The 16,767-nt window shown below is 37.8% G+C and overlaps 1 protein-coding gene across 2 annotated transcripts in view; it reads left to right on the top strand.

Annotated features, from left to right (window-relative positions):
• The first annotated feature begins 226 nt into the window (after positions 1-226).
• LOC127629810 (zinc finger FYVE domain-containing protein 1-like) overlaps positions 227-16,767 on the top strand; it is a 29,854-nt gene continuing 13,313 nt past the window's right edge. For both annotated transcript variants that reach the window (XM_052107063.1, XM_052107064.1), the window contains exons 1-4: positions 227-428; positions 2,118-2,622; positions 9,579-9,796; positions 16,472-16,578. In XM_052107063.1, the coding sequence (XP_051963023.1) occupies positions 321-428; positions 2,118-2,622; positions 9,579-9,796; positions 16,472-16,578 (938 nt within the window). In that variant the 5' untranslated portion in view covers positions 227-320. The remainder of the gene's footprint in view (positions 429-2,117; positions 2,623-9,578; positions 9,797-16,471; positions 16,579-16,767) is intronic.

The following is a 16,767-nucleotide window of genomic DNA, read 5'->3' as shown; positions in this document are numbered from 1 at the left end:
TCTTTTTGTCCGATTTTCAAATACTTTTTGGTACAAATAAAATTTTGTAATGTTATGATTCACATAACATTGGAGCTGGTTGGTTTGTTTTATGACTTAGAAGTCTTTTGTGAAGTATTTTATTAAACGCCTATGGAACAAATGAATTGGGAAAATACTTCCGGAACCCAGACTGCTTATAGAGCAGCAACAGCCCCATCTTGTGTTCATTCCGAACACACTCCACTAGTTTCTGCAGCAGCAGTACACATGGGACAGAAAGTCATCCAACCAGCTATCCAGATAGTTGTGATGGTTTTAAATCTTTCACAGTTTCTGATATGCAGCTGAAAGAGATGGAGAAAGTTTCTCGCCGGCCGATTAAAGTTGACGAGGAGAAGGAAAACGGACAAAGTCTTCTGCTGGTGGACGAAAACGAAAGCTTGCAGGTTTGTTTGTTAGCTATCAAGTTATCAGGTAAACAGTTCATGTTTTGTGCACTTTGTTGTGTTCGTTTAGTAAGAATGCGTACTTGTTAATCCCCGTGGCTGCTAATAAAATGTGTAAAATGCGTAATATAAATAATATGTCATATCACCTCTGACTTCCTCTGACTTTTACTGATCGATTTTTAGTCTAGTAATCCACTTGATCTCAGCTGGTTTTTTGTCACTTGTCATAATGTGTGTGTGTGTGTGTGTGTACGGGTTTTGCAATACTTGTGAGTGGCAAATATTTTAAAATGTCCTCAAGTTAGTAAAGGTGCTAGGGAACCCATTTGTGAGTACATTTTAGCTGGTCCTCACTTGTAAAAAAAATAAAAATAAAGGCTCATCAATCACCTAAATTATGTTTAACTTTAAATGTAATGAAGGGCACAGGTTTCTATGATGTTTAGGGATAGGGGATATAATATATATTTAGCCTGCTATAAAATCAATGAAAGTCCATGAGATGTCCTCACACGCGTTTGTTGTGTGTGTGTGTGTGTGTGTGTGTGTGTGTGTGTGTGTGTGTGTGTGTGTGTGTGTGTGTGTGTGTGTGTGTGTGTGTCAGTACAGCCATGTGACACTATCTGTCCTATTCTGATTCACAAATGTTATTCCCATATGTATTCTCATTAATTCTTAAGCATATATACTTTAAAGCATGCATCTCATGCAGAGTAATATTGCAGTTGTTTGCAGTTAAATAATCACACTAGGACGAAGATTTTAATTTGATTAATTGTGCGGGTATCGAATTCTGTTGGTTCAAAAACTGGTATCATGACATTTTTTTTATATTTTAGTATCGACTTGGTACCTAAGTACCTGTATTTTTGAGATTCCTAACTTAAGCGACATGTTTAAATTAGTCGAGTAAACAACAATGTTGCTTACAATAAAAAAATTATGTAGGGCCTTCATGATCAACAATCTTAAAGGAATATTCCAGGTTCAATACAAATTCAGCTGAATAAATGGCATTTGTGGCATCATGTTGATTACCACTAAAATTCATTTACACTTGTCTGTCCTTTTCTTAAAAAGCAAAAATCAAGGTTACACTTAGAATGGAAGTGAATGGGGCTAATTTTTGGAGGGTTTAAAGAGGTAAATGTGAAGCTTATAATTTGATAAAAGCACTTACATTAATACTTCTGTTAAAACTTGTGTTTTATTTGAGCTGTAAAGTTGTTTATTGCCATTTTAGGTTTTGTTGACTACATCATCATGGCAACAAAGTTGTAAAATTTGCTATAACTTTACACAGAAAAGGTTAGTCAGAGATTTTATCACACTAAAATCATGTTAACAGGCATATTGTTTATGTCTTGTGGCTATAATTTTAAAAAGTGAGTATTTTAATGTTTACAGATTGGCCCATTCACTTCCATTGTAAGTGCCTCACTGGAACCCGGATGTTTGCTTTCTTCTCTTTTTTTGTTTTTTTTAGAAAAGGAGGAGCAATTCCAAATACATTTTGTTTAGTGATAATCAAAATTATGCCATAAATGCTCTCGATTGAGCTTCACTTGTGTTGAACCCGGAATATTCCTTTCAGATGTAGTGACAGTTCTATGAGGCCTGAAACTCTTTTACTGTCGCTAACCATATTGTTGAACCTTATTCTGTCATACTCTTTCTCTCTCCCAGGTTAAGAACGAGGCCCATTTTTGCCAAAAGTTAGGATGCAGCGCCGCGCAAGGAGTCAAAGTTCTTTCAATTTTCGGCAATACGGGTGATGGCAAATCCCACACTCTCAACCACGTGCTGTTTGATGGCGAGGAGGTTTTTGCCACATCTCCTTCTCCGACATCCTGCACAGTGGGCGTATGGGCTGCTTACGACCCGCAATTGAAGCTGATAGTGCTGGATACGGAAGGTCTGCTCGGTGCTGCCAGTCAGCAGAACCGCCGCATGCGTCTGCTGCTGAAAGTTCTGGCCGTATCAGACGTGGCTGTGTACCACACGCGGGCAGAGAGGCTGCACAACAATATGTTTCAATTCCTTGGCAGTGCGTCAGCTGCTTACCTCAAGCACTTCACCCCTGAGCTACGGGCCCTCTCCAGCCGCTGTGGTCTGGACGTGCCTCTCTCCAGCCTTGGACCTGCTGTTATAGTTTTCCAGGAGACCTTGCGTACTCAGCTGCTGGGCCAGGGTGAGTGAACACAGTTGATACTGACACTGTTTTTAGTGCAATATAAAGGCAGCACTGTTGTTTGACTGGCCTAATGCAAAATGCATATTTCTTAAACATGGCTTTGCAGGCTCTCATGGGGCCCATACATATAGCCAGGGAGACTTTGAAAGATGTTTGGGTTTTAGTGCTGGTGAAGAGTGTCACAGGGAAACTTGCTCATGCAAGTTGTCAGTGAAACCAAAGGCAGCATTTCAAGCTGTTTATCATTCTTGCTCTTATTTTTCTACACTTAACATTTTTGAAATTCAACTCCATATTCATCCCAAATTTCAATATGAAGTCAAAGGAACAAATCTTTTAGTTTTTTGTTTATTTGAGTCAGCAATATACATAGCACACAGAAAACAGAAACCATTTCAACATGGCAAATGATGAGTTAAAAACAAAACATAGTATGGAGTGATCAAGTAGATGTATAGTTTAGGCCTTCTTAATCATAATTTGGAAAACACAAGGGTTAATTAAGGAATAGAAATATGTTGATCCAAGTAATGTACATAAAGCTGTTTCTGATCTTTGAATTCTTAATTGAATTGATCCATTTGATGGCAACATAAATCAATCAAGCCAAAAATATTTACTTTACAAACACCACATACAAGCGAACAGAACTTAACATTCAGCAATAATAGTTTGCATTAGTGGCATTATATCCAGGTACAGTAATTCGGCTTTTCTCTAAATTTACAATTAGGGCTGAAATTATTAGTTGATGTTATCAACAAAATTGTCAACAAAAATGTTATTTGTTGAATAGTCGTTTGATCTCATTTAATGTAACATGAGATCACATTAAACTCCAATCATGACTGCAGCTCACGCCTGACTGAGGAAGAAAATAGATCACAGTCCAGATGCATTCAAACCTTTACAAACAGCTTCAGGTGATGTAGATCGCAAAGTATGAGGGGATAATGCCAAAATACAAAGTAAGTAAATACAGAAGCACTCTCGTTGTGGAATAAGTGGAGCTGGAGCTGCCGCTCCGCTAAAGCAAAACTTGCACGTCGAGCATCTTTAAATGAAACACCCCGACGTTACATCTTTAATGCAGTTATATATACAGAAGCAGATCATGTATAAAACTAAAAACTCTGAAACTGGCATTTCTCTGTGTGGTCAGCGCCTCTTCTATGAGTTGCGCAAATGTCCCGATCAAAGGGGGAGAGATTGAAACTGAACCCGGTTGATCCGCACTCTGGGGTGGGGACACTCGTCCCTCGAGCTCACACACAGCAGCTAGATTATAACGTGATGACTCGCAACTTATTGAATCATAATATACATCACTGTCATTTTCTTATCATGAAGAAAATTGGCAATATGTAGCTTTATTAATAAGAGAGAGTTTGTTTTTTGTGAGTTAAAGATGGATTGAAGTGAACAGAAAGGTGAGAGAGGAAGTTTTCACCCCATTATACACTGCAACAAAATACATTTTTTTTTTTTTTGTTTTGGCTTGTTTTCCAATATAAATATCTAAAACTCCTTTTAAAACAACATTTAGCAGCTGTACTGCAGAATAAAAATAAATGTCTGAGAATGTTGAATATAATATTAAAATGAAAATATTTTAAAATATCAAAAAATTAGAGATTCACCGATCGACCGGCCAGGGACCGGAATTAGCCGATTTTCCATCTGGCCGGTCAGCCTCACGTCTTTCCGATTCCAAGCCGGTCTGTTTTGTTGCCAGCGGTGCAGGCAATAACGTCACAGCCGCACGTAAACATGTCATTGGCGTGGAAGATCTTCACTGTGAGTGAAGAATACATAAAGTTCGAAATGTGTAATAATTGTAAGGCCAAAGTAAACCGTGGGGGAACCACCACAATAACTTTCAGAACAACAATCCTAATTAGACATTTAAAACACCATCACCCAGCTGAAAATGCCCATTTTAAAAAAGAAGCTAAAAAGTGAAGGCGGCTAAAGCTAGCCAGAGCTCAGTGCCAGCCACAAGTCAGCAGCCTCTCCTATCATTCCTTGGTATGAGCAGCGAAAATACCAAAGCAATTACGAGGAAAATTATGGAATTCATGGCCCTGGATGACCAGCTGTTCTCCATAGTTGAGGACAGAGGGTTCAGAAATCTGATACATTTCCTCGATACAGAGTAGGAGGTACTTTCCGACGTCGCGTTCCCAGAGTTGTTTAATCTCGTGTCACGCAGCCTGTTATCTGTCAACATTTGGGTACACAAATCCAGGAGAGGGGAAGTGGGGTGCTGGATGGCAGAGGCAGGCTAAATACTATAGAAATTGTGCCGTTGTGATTTAATGTGCTGAGTAACGTAATTTTTCCCACTGTGTCCGATATTAAAATCGGTGTGACACACATTGCAAAAGGCATGGGCATTGTCGATATGGCTTCGGGATATGAAATTAAATTCTTCCATCCAGCTGTTGTTAAATGTACATGTATATTTTGTTTTTTTCACCGGAGCACCAGCTGAGACTTCTCCTCGCCTCTACCAGTGATGCTTGATTTAACATCCCACGTCTACTGCCTGCGCAGATATCAACAGCGCAAATGGGTTTTGGTTGCCAAATTGAGGTCATAAATGATTTGTAATTTGTATGATGTGTCGATTATGTGAGTAGGATGCGTTTCATTCAAGATCTGGCAACTGGACCACCTTGGAATAATATATTGATGTGATTATTCATATAACGTGGTTTGGGCCATACAAATTACGGGAGTTTTTTTGGGAGAAATAACAAAACGGGAGACTCCCGGGAAAACCGGGAGTGTTGACAGACCGTTCCCGAAGCAGTACTCCGTTTATGACTGATATTTGGACATCTAACGTAAGCTGAGCGTATTGGACACTTCAGTTTTTCAGATGAGTAATAAAGAGAAAAAGGTAAATTTATAAAAATAGTGGGAAATGACATTTGTTATATAAAGCAACTTATTTGGAGTTAATTGTTATTTCTACCTCTTTCCAGTCACAGAGCACTTTATTTTGAGAGTTGTTTACGTGAGAGAACATCCTGTAACTTAGTGCAGTTTGGGGGAAATTATAATGTTTAATAATTTATTTTATTATGAAAATACAATTTAGCATTGAAGAAAGGTAGATTTTGTTTGTATATGTGGTCAATAATAGTTCTTAGAAAGAGAATCGGAAAAAATCGGCATCGGCAGGTCACACTTGCAAAAAATCAGAAATCGAAATCGGCCAAGAAAATTGCAATCGGTGCATCTGTAATTTTTAGACAATTTTAAATAGAAAACATGAGAGAACACTTGATAACAATAGGATTTTTTGCAGTGAAAAAATTATTATTAAACTTTAATAAAATTATTTTTCCCTTTAATTCAGTGAATGTCATTTAGAGAGATTTTTAAAGGATGCTTTTTTTTCTTTTTTATTGTTAGTAAGCACGTTTAATACAACCTTTTAAATCGGGGCACAAGCTGAATAATCGGTTAAGAGCTAATGATTAATTGCTACAATAATCAACAAACAGTCAATAATCATTAAAATAATCATCAGTTGCAGCCCTAATTGCGATGCTATTTGTGGCTTTTGTGTTTTGCTTTTGAATAGCCATAGTATTCTTGTGTAATTTGTGTAAATGACATTAGAAATTCAAATAAAGTGCATTATAACTGAATATGCTGTAAGCAAGGAAATATAATTGGTTGTAAAGACAGTGATGTTGGGGGGGATGGTCGACAGCCCAATCCACATTTGAATGACAAATACATATTTATCCTAATAAAATACTGGTCTATTAATCTAAATATCAGTACTTTGTGATTGTTAGATATAATGTGTCTATTTAAACAGACTTTATGTGCAAAAAGGGCTTTGGAAATTGAGTAATAAAATTTGGCCGATCTGAATTGTGATATGTAGGTTATTTTTAAATAGGAGAAAACAAGGGCATTCACATTTAGAGAACTTTGAAACTACAGCAATGTTTTCATAAAATATGACAATACTAAAATGTCTCGAATATTGGTAAACTTTACTGGAGTGTTTGTTCTGCCGCTGTCAAACATGGAGAGATGTGATCTGATTTCCTGAGGTTCATGCGGCTACACTGTTAGACCTAAAGGTGCGTACACACTGCCAGCGACATCGCACGCGACATGTTGAGACAAGTTCAACTTTATTCAAATGAAGAGCGACTTACGGAAGCGACAGCCAATAGGAGAGAAGACGGGAGAGCTCACGTGATCCTTCTCTCTCTCTCTCTCTCTCTCTCTCAGCTCCTGCAGTAACGGAAAGATGGATGAAAGGCTAATTCTTGCTTTTAGCAATTTTCCAGTACTCTATGATAGGTCTCTTCCCACGTACAAGGACATTTTTAAGAAAAATATTGCATGGAAAGGTGTATCTGAGATCGCGGGGATTTTGTGGACCCAGACAGACCGACATTTGCATTTTCGCCACATGTGTATATATTTATATGTATGTGTATATATTAGGGCTGTCAATCGATTACAATTTTTAATTGAATAAATTGACATGGTGTCCCGATTAATTAATCACAATTATATACAAATATTTGCTGAGAAAGCCCCTCATATAACAATAATTCAATATATAATGATTAAACATATTTATATCAATATATAATTATACATAAAGATATACAATAAAAAATATTAAGATAATTTAAAATTCATTACATTCTTTGTAATGAAAAGTGGCTTTAGAATACAATGCATTGTTTACTACTATATTATTGATCATAAGTCACACAGATAAGGTACACAGTTCACAAAAATCCATTTCACAAGTGAATTTGTAAATCAGTTGGAGATTTATTATGAGGGCTTGTTTAAGAGCCCATCAATTTACACCTGCATCAGACATGCTTGTGTAGTGTCTCGGGTGATTTGCGTCATAAACATAAAATGTTTAGGTCACTGTGTCAAGTTAAATATAGTTTAATACTCAAATCTTTAAACACATCTTGAGATCCCCAAGTTTGGATTTGCACTCCTTTTGTGTTGTTCTGCCTACTGAAGTGTTTTCTTCACTGTATAAACTGTGTGTTGCTCATACAGATGAAATTTCACTTACTGCCCTCTGGAGTAAACAGGTGGTACTACAAGCTTGCATTTCTCAAGGAATCTTCCTTATTATGGTGTGGTGGGGGGGCATTGCGATTAATTGAGTTAATGTTTTTAACGCGTTATTTTTTTTAAAATTAATCGCACTGAATTAACACGTTAAATCGACAGCCCTATTATTTATTTATTTATTTATATATATATATATATATATATATATATATATATATATATATATATATATGTATGCATACATACATATGCACTTTTACCAGCCCCATCCTTTAGGTGGTGATATGCTCAAAGAATGCGGATCGCCAAAAAAACAAAAAAAAGATGAATGCGGAAATGAATGTGGAGTTTTATAGTAAAAAAAAAAGGACTTAAATATTGATCTGTTTCTCACCCACACAGATCATATTGCTTCAGAAGATATGGATTTGACCACTGGAGTTTTATGGATTACTTTTATGCTGCCTTTGTGCTTTTTGGAACTTCAAAGTTCTGGCTACCATTCACTTGCATTGTGTGAACCTACAGATTGGAGAGATCTTTATAAAAACCTTAATTTGGTGTTCTGCAGAAGAAAGAAAGTCATACACATCAGGGTTGGCATGAGGGGGTAAATGATTAAAGAATTTTCATTTTTGGGTGAACTATCCCTTAAAGTAAAAGATTACACAACATGTATAGGCTGACAGGTAACAAGGATAAAAATGTTTACAGATTGAAGAAGTTGCAGCCAGGTGGATCAAGTGAACACTGAAAGAAAATAAAAATGTTCAGGTTTCATATTAAAATCATGAAGTCATCACACCCAATACTTCCCAAAAAATATTTTAACAGTGTGGCCATTCACATTAGATGTGTTTCTATGCCCAAAACAGCCAGAGGGATCGCAACGCTATAGTGAACACGTGGGTCTTGAGACAACCACGTTCAACGTTACACACTATTTTATAAATGCAACTCTCACGACGCAAGAAAAAGCAGCAAGATGCAACGCAACAACTAAAGATGTAGGCCAGCAACACTTAAAAATGATTATCCTTTAAACTTAAAAAAAAAAATGTATCCTTTCAATAACATTCAAGTTGTTTTATTTCTCTATAAACTTTTTTTTTTAATTATCGTCTTATTACTTCTTGTACATTCCATTTCCATTCTGCTGAAATGCAGCATTCCCTCAGACAGGTGCACGGGGCGTCAGGGGTCGTGCCTGAGGTAAAGTTTGTCACCCCGTTGGGGTTGGAGGCAGGCAGAGAGAGACAAACCCAAGATTACATTACATTATCATTACAAATATACAGTTTGTCTTACTACCAAAACCAAACTTTAGAATTTGTTATTATATTTTATTCGCATGCAGTTGTGTCTGAAAATAAACTGAGCGTAACACCAGGTGCTGAAGGTGCTGACTGCACATTTTTCCTCTAGAAATGCTCTGTGATCAAACGGAGTCTGCCTGTAAAAAAAAAAAAAAAAGTATGAACACAGAAAGACCTACACCTCTCAGGAAAAATATACAAATCTACACCCCTCACACACATATACATCTACAGTAATTTGCTGTATATGAGGGTAATGGTTAAAGATTTTTACCTTAACACACAGATTGCTAGTTTAATCCCAAGGCAGGATGAGGCAGATGGAGAGTTACTAAAAATCCTGCTCCATTTCTATTATGCCCTTGAGCAGATCTTAATCCCATGTTGCTCATCTGACCCTGAATACTGTAAATAATTATGGATATAAGGAGCCCACTAAATGACAAATTGCACACATTCCTGTATGTCTGTTTTTAAAAATGTTTTTTTGAATTGAGAACAATTCTGTTTAAATAGCTGAATTGAAATGATTGTTTCAGTTTTCTTTTACAGATGGCGATGTCCCGGGGTATGCAGACATCATGCTGCAGAAGCGTTTTCATGACTTGGGTCAGTGCACAGACGCCTTCAACTCAGTTCATTATGTGGGCACGCAGACCATCACTCACCCTACAAACTACTCCCAGCTACTGCAGATAGTCACTCAGCAAGTGAACAACACCGCCACACGAGCCCCACGCCAGCCTGCTATTGTGTTCAGTGCATTGCAGGTATCTCCTCGTGTGTGTGCGCGTGTGTGTGTGTGTACAAACCACACTTAATTATTTATATACATTTCTATGAGACAAAATATCAAACCAAGTGGCACCCTTTATTTTATTATTTTAAAGATATCTCAATTTATAGCTATACTGTCTATACTAAATAGTCAATTGACTATTGTTTTTCACAGGTATTCACACTTTTCTACTTTATAGGTTCTTTAACACAGGGGTGTGCAGTGAAGCCATTATCTGTATTTGTATCAGTTCATATGACAAAACTATCTGTATCTGTCTCTGTATTTGGATAGAATCGGGCATGGGCTGGGCTTAAAAAGGAGGAGTTTCTAAATCAAACAGCCATTTTTAAGTGTTATTGTGAGAAATGAGAAAATATGAAATTATACATGATGTTCTGCTTTTGTGTTTTTGCTCTATATGTATCAGGGCTCTACGCTAACTTTTTTCCCAAGGAGTACATGCGCTCCTAAACGAAAAAATTTAGGAGCACACAAAGAAATATAGGAGCACAGTTAAAATTAAATACGGAGTTTATTAACAAACAATTTATTACCTACATATTTATACTGCGTGTATGAGTGTGTGTGCGTGTACTAAGGGACACACATCTGTGGAACAGCACATACCACCCAAATCACACATTGACCCATGCCTACTAGAATCAAAGGATATCAGTTGTCCAGCTGCTTTTGTATGTTGACCGTCTGGCATACTTGGAGGTCAGCCAGCGATCTCTCATTATGTCAGCAATTTGACCGATCATCTCCTCACATTGTCATATGTGGGATTCATGTAAACTCCGTTTTTGTGGTGGAGTCTGATAAGCGGCCCAAATTTGACGAAAGGTTCTTCTTCTTTCACAATGAAGTATGCAATGTTTATCTTTATTTTCAGCTGCTTCCTCTTCTCCTCCTCAGACTGCAGCACTTGCCTCCTCAAGGTTGCTTACACAGAGCCTGATGGTTTCTCCGGTCTCATCCAGAGCACTGGATATGCCGCCGTGAGATGTTTCGCTACACTATCTCTTTTCAGATTAGCGATGGGCTTTCTGGCTCTTTTCATAGTTGGTGTTAAACAATTCTAATTAAATTATTAAATGTAATTACACTCTACCTTAACCACAATTTATTTAAAAATGCATTGATTTGTTAAGAAAAATAATACTATTAAACATTTGCATTTAAAGTATAACTTATTGTATATAAACAAAGTGCATTTAAATCTAACTATTCAAAATGAATACAGTCTGAACAGCATAATAGACAGGGCCACCACTGGCCAAATTGATGCCCTACACATGATATGAGCGTGAAGCGATTGTCTGTGTTCCGCAACTGTTTTCGGGTCCTTGAATAACGTATAGCGAACGAGTAAGGGCAGCCGGTGGACTTTCTGGTGCCATCCTAGGGTAAGATTTTGGGAACATTTTGAGACAGAATCTATATGTTCTCCCTCCACCAGCTACAGTGGACGTTGAAGTGACAGCTGTGGTCATGGTAGCTTTGCTCTCAGCATCCCTAACGTTAGCCGTCTCCGGTAATCCTTGTGAAGAGACTTCGTTAGTTGAACCTTGCGAATCCCCCTCGCCAAATTCCTCTTTCTCCTCGTCTCTTTTTCGCTAAAAATAAAATGCGATGTCGCCTATACTTTTCTCCATTGTTCACCTTTCTCTCTCTGACTGGACCGCGTCATCACAGAAAACTCCACTTGTGGAATGTGGGTTTTGTAATTTTTAAACAAATATCTTAAAAGGGGGGGGTTACGTTTGTAATCTTTAATCGCACACTGTGCTCGTAAATCATTTTTCCAGTTCGCACATATCTATTTTTAGGGGCAAATGCGAGTGAAATACTCACACCGTAGAGCCCTGTGTATGTGTGTGCAGTTGACCCCTGAGGCTTGCCACACGCCTCAGGGTGTGCATGGCCGGTAATTATTGTGGTCTGTTCCTCTTCTCTTAATTCCTCTTTTTGATGTTCCGTATTTCAATGAGCAAGCTTATTTTCTTGAGTTGAATGGGTCAGCTCTATAAGTAGTAAACCATCTGGGACATCTGTATATGGTCATGTTCCTTTATCACTCCGGTGTACAGAGTTTCACCTCCTCTGTCATAAGAGCCTTGTCACTTTACTATTGGCTGTTCTTTCTCATGAAGAATATAAATAACATGCTTGCTGTAATAAACGTTGAGTAGAATGAATACAGACACTGTGTGTTGTCGTTCCTTCTGCTTCCTTCAGGAAGTCTTCAGAGACTCAGACTCACCGACTGCACCTCACTGGGCACGAACATAGACAGACGGGACCGGGGAATTGGAGAGCGTGACTAGATCTAAGATATATTCCTAACAGTTATATATTATATTTTTTTCTTGCCAGATAAAGCTGAATTTGTAGGCTACATTGACTTGTGGAATATGTTGTGGTTTCTCCTGGTATTTCAGATATTAATATCTGCTTGAAACTGTTCATGTATAACAACAATATTCTGATAGCAGGAGGTGTCAAGCAAAATTTAAAATGTCAAGCACACGTTTTGCAGTGAATAATAAATAAAAATTCAAACATTAAAATCAAATCAAAATAGCCTACGAACAGGTGAAAGTCCTGTAAGTCTATCAGGAAATTTTAAGATAGGACCCCATTATTTAGTTAATAATAATGTTACATTTATATAGCGACTTACCAGAGTTAACATTCTCAATTTTAGCACAGTTTCAAGAAGAAAAAAATATTTGTTTTATATAAGGAGAAATATTTAGGAATATTAGGAATACTCTATGGAGTATTTATTCTTTATGGAGCATTTTAACTTTTTTCTGAATAAGTCTTAACCAGTTAATAATCTTAATCGCTGATGTGGATATAAACTTTAAGAGATGGATAGATGGGCTCCGATGTGAAATCAGTTCAGGTCAGGTATTTAACATCGTTCTCAGGCTATAAATGAATACATCACTTGTGAATCGTGTGATACATTAACAGATATTTCAAGAAGTGGAAATTGTAGGGGGCCTGGGTAGCTCAGTGAGTATTGAAGCTGACTACCACACCTGGAGTTTGCGAGTTTGAATCCTTGGTGTGCTGAGTGACTCCAGCCAGGTCTCCTAAGCAACCTAATTGGCCCGGTTGCTAGGGAGGGTAGAGTCACATGGAGTAACCTCCTCGTGATTGCTTTAATGTGGTTCTCTCACGGTGGGGCACATGGTGAGTTGTGTGTGGATGCCGCGGTGGATGGCTTGAGGCCTCCACATTAGCTAGGTATCCACGCTCAACAAGCCACGTGATAAGATGTGCGGATTACTGTCTCTGACGCGGAGGCAACTGAAATTCGTCCTCCGCCACCCGGATCGAGGCAAGTCACTATGCCACCACGAGGACTTGGAGCGCATTGGGAATTGGGGAGGAATAGGGGAGAGAAAAAAAAGAAGTGGAAAATATATATGATTTCATATATTAATATTACACTTGAATAGCTCCAGACGTACTCCATTAACAGAGAACGCAAACGGAGTTGAGACCGCAGCCATCCGATCTGAAATCGCACCATGCACATTTTCATTCATAAGTTTTACACCTTAGAAATATTGGCTGCACAAATTCATTCAACATTGGCTGCTTCATTGTAATTTTGGATATGTTTATTTAAAATGTCGCTTTATCCTTGCGAATTTTTGACAATCAGTCATAAAATATTTGTTATTTATGAATCCGTTATTTTTGTCATTATTCGTGCATTTCCGAAGAAGGTATACGCTTCGGGCATATCCTTAATTCAGAGTCAACTATAAGTAAATCATTTGATGATTGATTTGACGTAAAAGTGTAAGTGCAAAATGCAGATATTTGCTGAACAATTGAGTGAGTTTAGGACGGGACTATCTGTTTTATAGATGGGGGAGTTTTCTGGAATCTGTACAAAAATAGTGATTATTTTTGCAATTCTGTTTTCTGACATTAGTTTTGCAGACACCACACTCTTCACTTTAAAGGGCACCTATTATGGCATTTAAAATGTTCCTAATATTGTTTTGGGAGTCCCCAACAACAGTTTTACATGCATGCAATGACAAAAAACACTTTTGTTGTCTTATAATATGCATTTATGTTTACCTGATTTGCTCACCGACTCCCAAATGATTCGTTCAACGACACATTTTTCCAAACCCCTCCTTTGCGTGACGCTAATCTGCGGTGATTGGTCAGATGACCCAGTCAGTGGTGATTGGTATACTCTGTGCAGAGATTGTCGGAAACGGAACGCCCATCACCGCTTTGTAGTAAAAAAATCAAAATCAGAGAAGGAATTTGAGTTGATTTATGTTAGCGATCATAGCCCAAAGTTCGGTGGTAAACACCCAATCAGTTATTGTTTGCGTTAGCCCAACGCATAAACATATTGATAAAGCACTGCATTACAACAAGTTATTGCTCTATTCTTTATGACAACTCCAATAACATCGACAAACATTTCACATATTTCAAAACAATTGACATTGGAGACCTAGAAGCTGCGCTGAGCATAACTTACACAACACACACAAATACTTATTGAGCATGCTAAAAAACACATAAAAGCAACAATTATTAATAATACTTACAGGTTGTGATTCGGAGGACGAAGCTGATACAAATAAACTTGGTACTAAACCTTCCTTCACGAATCCACACTTGAAAGCATTCATGTTCATAAAGCAATCGTCATTAAAATGACGCGAACACAGCACAAGGTTCGGGCTATACTTGTGTGGTATAGTTGTAAATATAAACTCTAGCCACTGATTCTTCACATGCTCGTCCCTGGGCAGTGAAAAAAGTTCGCTTTTGATATGCACTTCAGAACACAGCGTCTTGTTGTCGACATGATGTGTTCAAGTTTTCCCTGGTGTCTGCACGCGCAATGAATGGGCGCGGCCAATTTGATAATTTTTTGTCTTGACGTCACAACGAAAAGGAAAATGACTCATTGGAAAAACGATTCATTAAATTGACTCAGTCGACTCCTACTTTTGAGAGACAATAACTTTTTTTACAGTGAACTTTCATATATAAAACTTTGCAGGATGTTTTTGTTCACTTAAATCTATGTTACACACTACATGAAAGGTAATTTTCAAAATTCCATAATAGGTGCCCTTTAAAATGAAAAAAAAAAAAAAAAAGTTCCATCAACAGCATTTGTGGCGTAATGTTGATTTCTCCCCAATTTGGAATGCCTAATTCCCAATGTGCTCTAAGTCTTCATGATGGTGTAGTGAATCGCCTCAATCCGGGTGGTGGAGGACGAATCTCAGTTGCCTCCACGTCTGAGACCATCAATCCGTGCGTCTTATAAAGTGGCTTGTTGAGCGTGTTACCATGGAGACCTAGCACGTGTGAGACGTGTCACATTATTCTCCGCGGCATCCACACACAACTCTCCACACGCCCAGCCGAGAGCGAGAACCACATTATAGCAACCACGAGGAGATTACCCCATGTGACTCTACCCAAGCTAGCGACCGGCCAATTGGTTGCTTGGGAAGCCTGACTGGAGTCACTCAGCCTGCCCTGGATTCAAACTTGCGACTTCAGATATGGTAGTCAGTGTCTTTACTTGCTGAACTACCCAGGCCCCTGTCCCTCCTTTTCTTAAAATAAAAAGCAAAAATCGAAGTTACTGTGACGCATTGCAATGGAATTGAAAGGGGACAATTTTTGAAGGGTTTAAAGGCTGAAATGTGAAGCTTATAATTTTATAAAAGTACTTACATTAATTATTCTGTTAAAACGTATGTATTGTTTGAGCTGAAAAGTTGCGTAAATCGTCATTTTTATAGTAGTTTTGGGGTTTGTTTACATTACATCAGGGGCGGGGAACCTTGTTCCCATTAAGGGCCATTTGAGTATTTACAAAATATTTTGCGTGCCATACAATTGCTTGCAATTTCTGATTGTGGGTTGAAATAACATATGTATTCCGTTGCGTGCACTCACACCTAGAAAAAGCACAAAAATATCTGTCAATTGTAAAATATTTAGCATTATCTTTTAAAATAAGTTTTTAAGAATTATTTTAATTGTATTTATTTATTTTCAAATTATTCCTCAAATGGCCTCGCGGGCCGGGTAAAATAGTCTTGCAGGCCTTATGCGGCTCTAGGGCCTGACGTTCCCCACCCCTGCAACAAAGTTGTAAAATTGGCTAACTTTACACAGGAAAAGTTAGTAAGTGATTTTATCACACTAAAGTCATGTTTACACACATATTGTTTGTCTTGTGGCTATAATTTTGAAACAGTGAGTATTTTAACGTTTACAGATTGGCCCCATTGACTTCCACTAAGTGCCTCACTGGAACCCAAATTTTAGCTTTTTTTTTTTTTTTAAAGAAAAGGGGAAAGTCAATCAATATTATTCCATAAATGTTGTTGATTGAGCTTAACTTGTATTGAACACGGAATGTTCCTTTAAGTTCTGAAAACAAGCTCTTGCATCATTTGTTTGCAGTTGCCACTTAGTTTAATGTTTTGTATATAATTTACTGATATATTGCAGTGAATTTATAATTAGGTGTGTCTTAAGTGTCCAAAAAATAATGTTTGGCGCCAGTGTATGTGCATGTGTGTCTCCACTATTTTCCACTGAGCAGCTTCACTGGTTGGACTTTTCTGTCCTCTCTCAGGCCTTGAGCAACAGGTTCTGTGGAGAGATTTCAGATGACAAAATCAGCATATGCTCCTTCTTTCCTGATGAATATTTCACTTGCCCTTCAGTCTGTCTCAGCTGCAAGTAAGTTCACATCGCCATTATGCTCAGAGAAATTGAACGGGGTTTTTTTTGCTGGTTGTGTTTAACTCTCCACACTGATGCTGCGTGTTTGCTGAATCAGGAATGAATTTGCTGCAGTATCACATCAGGCTCTAATTTCATCAACAATGAGCTATTTTATAATTTGATGATCCACACATTTAAATAACT

This window comes from Xyrauchen texanus, chromosome 36, assembly GCF_025860055.1.
Source record: "Xyrauchen texanus isolate HMW12.3.18 chromosome 36, RBS_HiC_50CHRs, whole genome shotgun sequence".
NCBI lineage: Eukaryota > Metazoa > Chordata > Actinopteri > Cypriniformes > Catostomidae > Xyrauchen > Xyrauchen texanus.
Note: the sequence above shows the minus strand (reverse complement) of the source record. Positions and strands in the feature narration are given on the sequence as shown.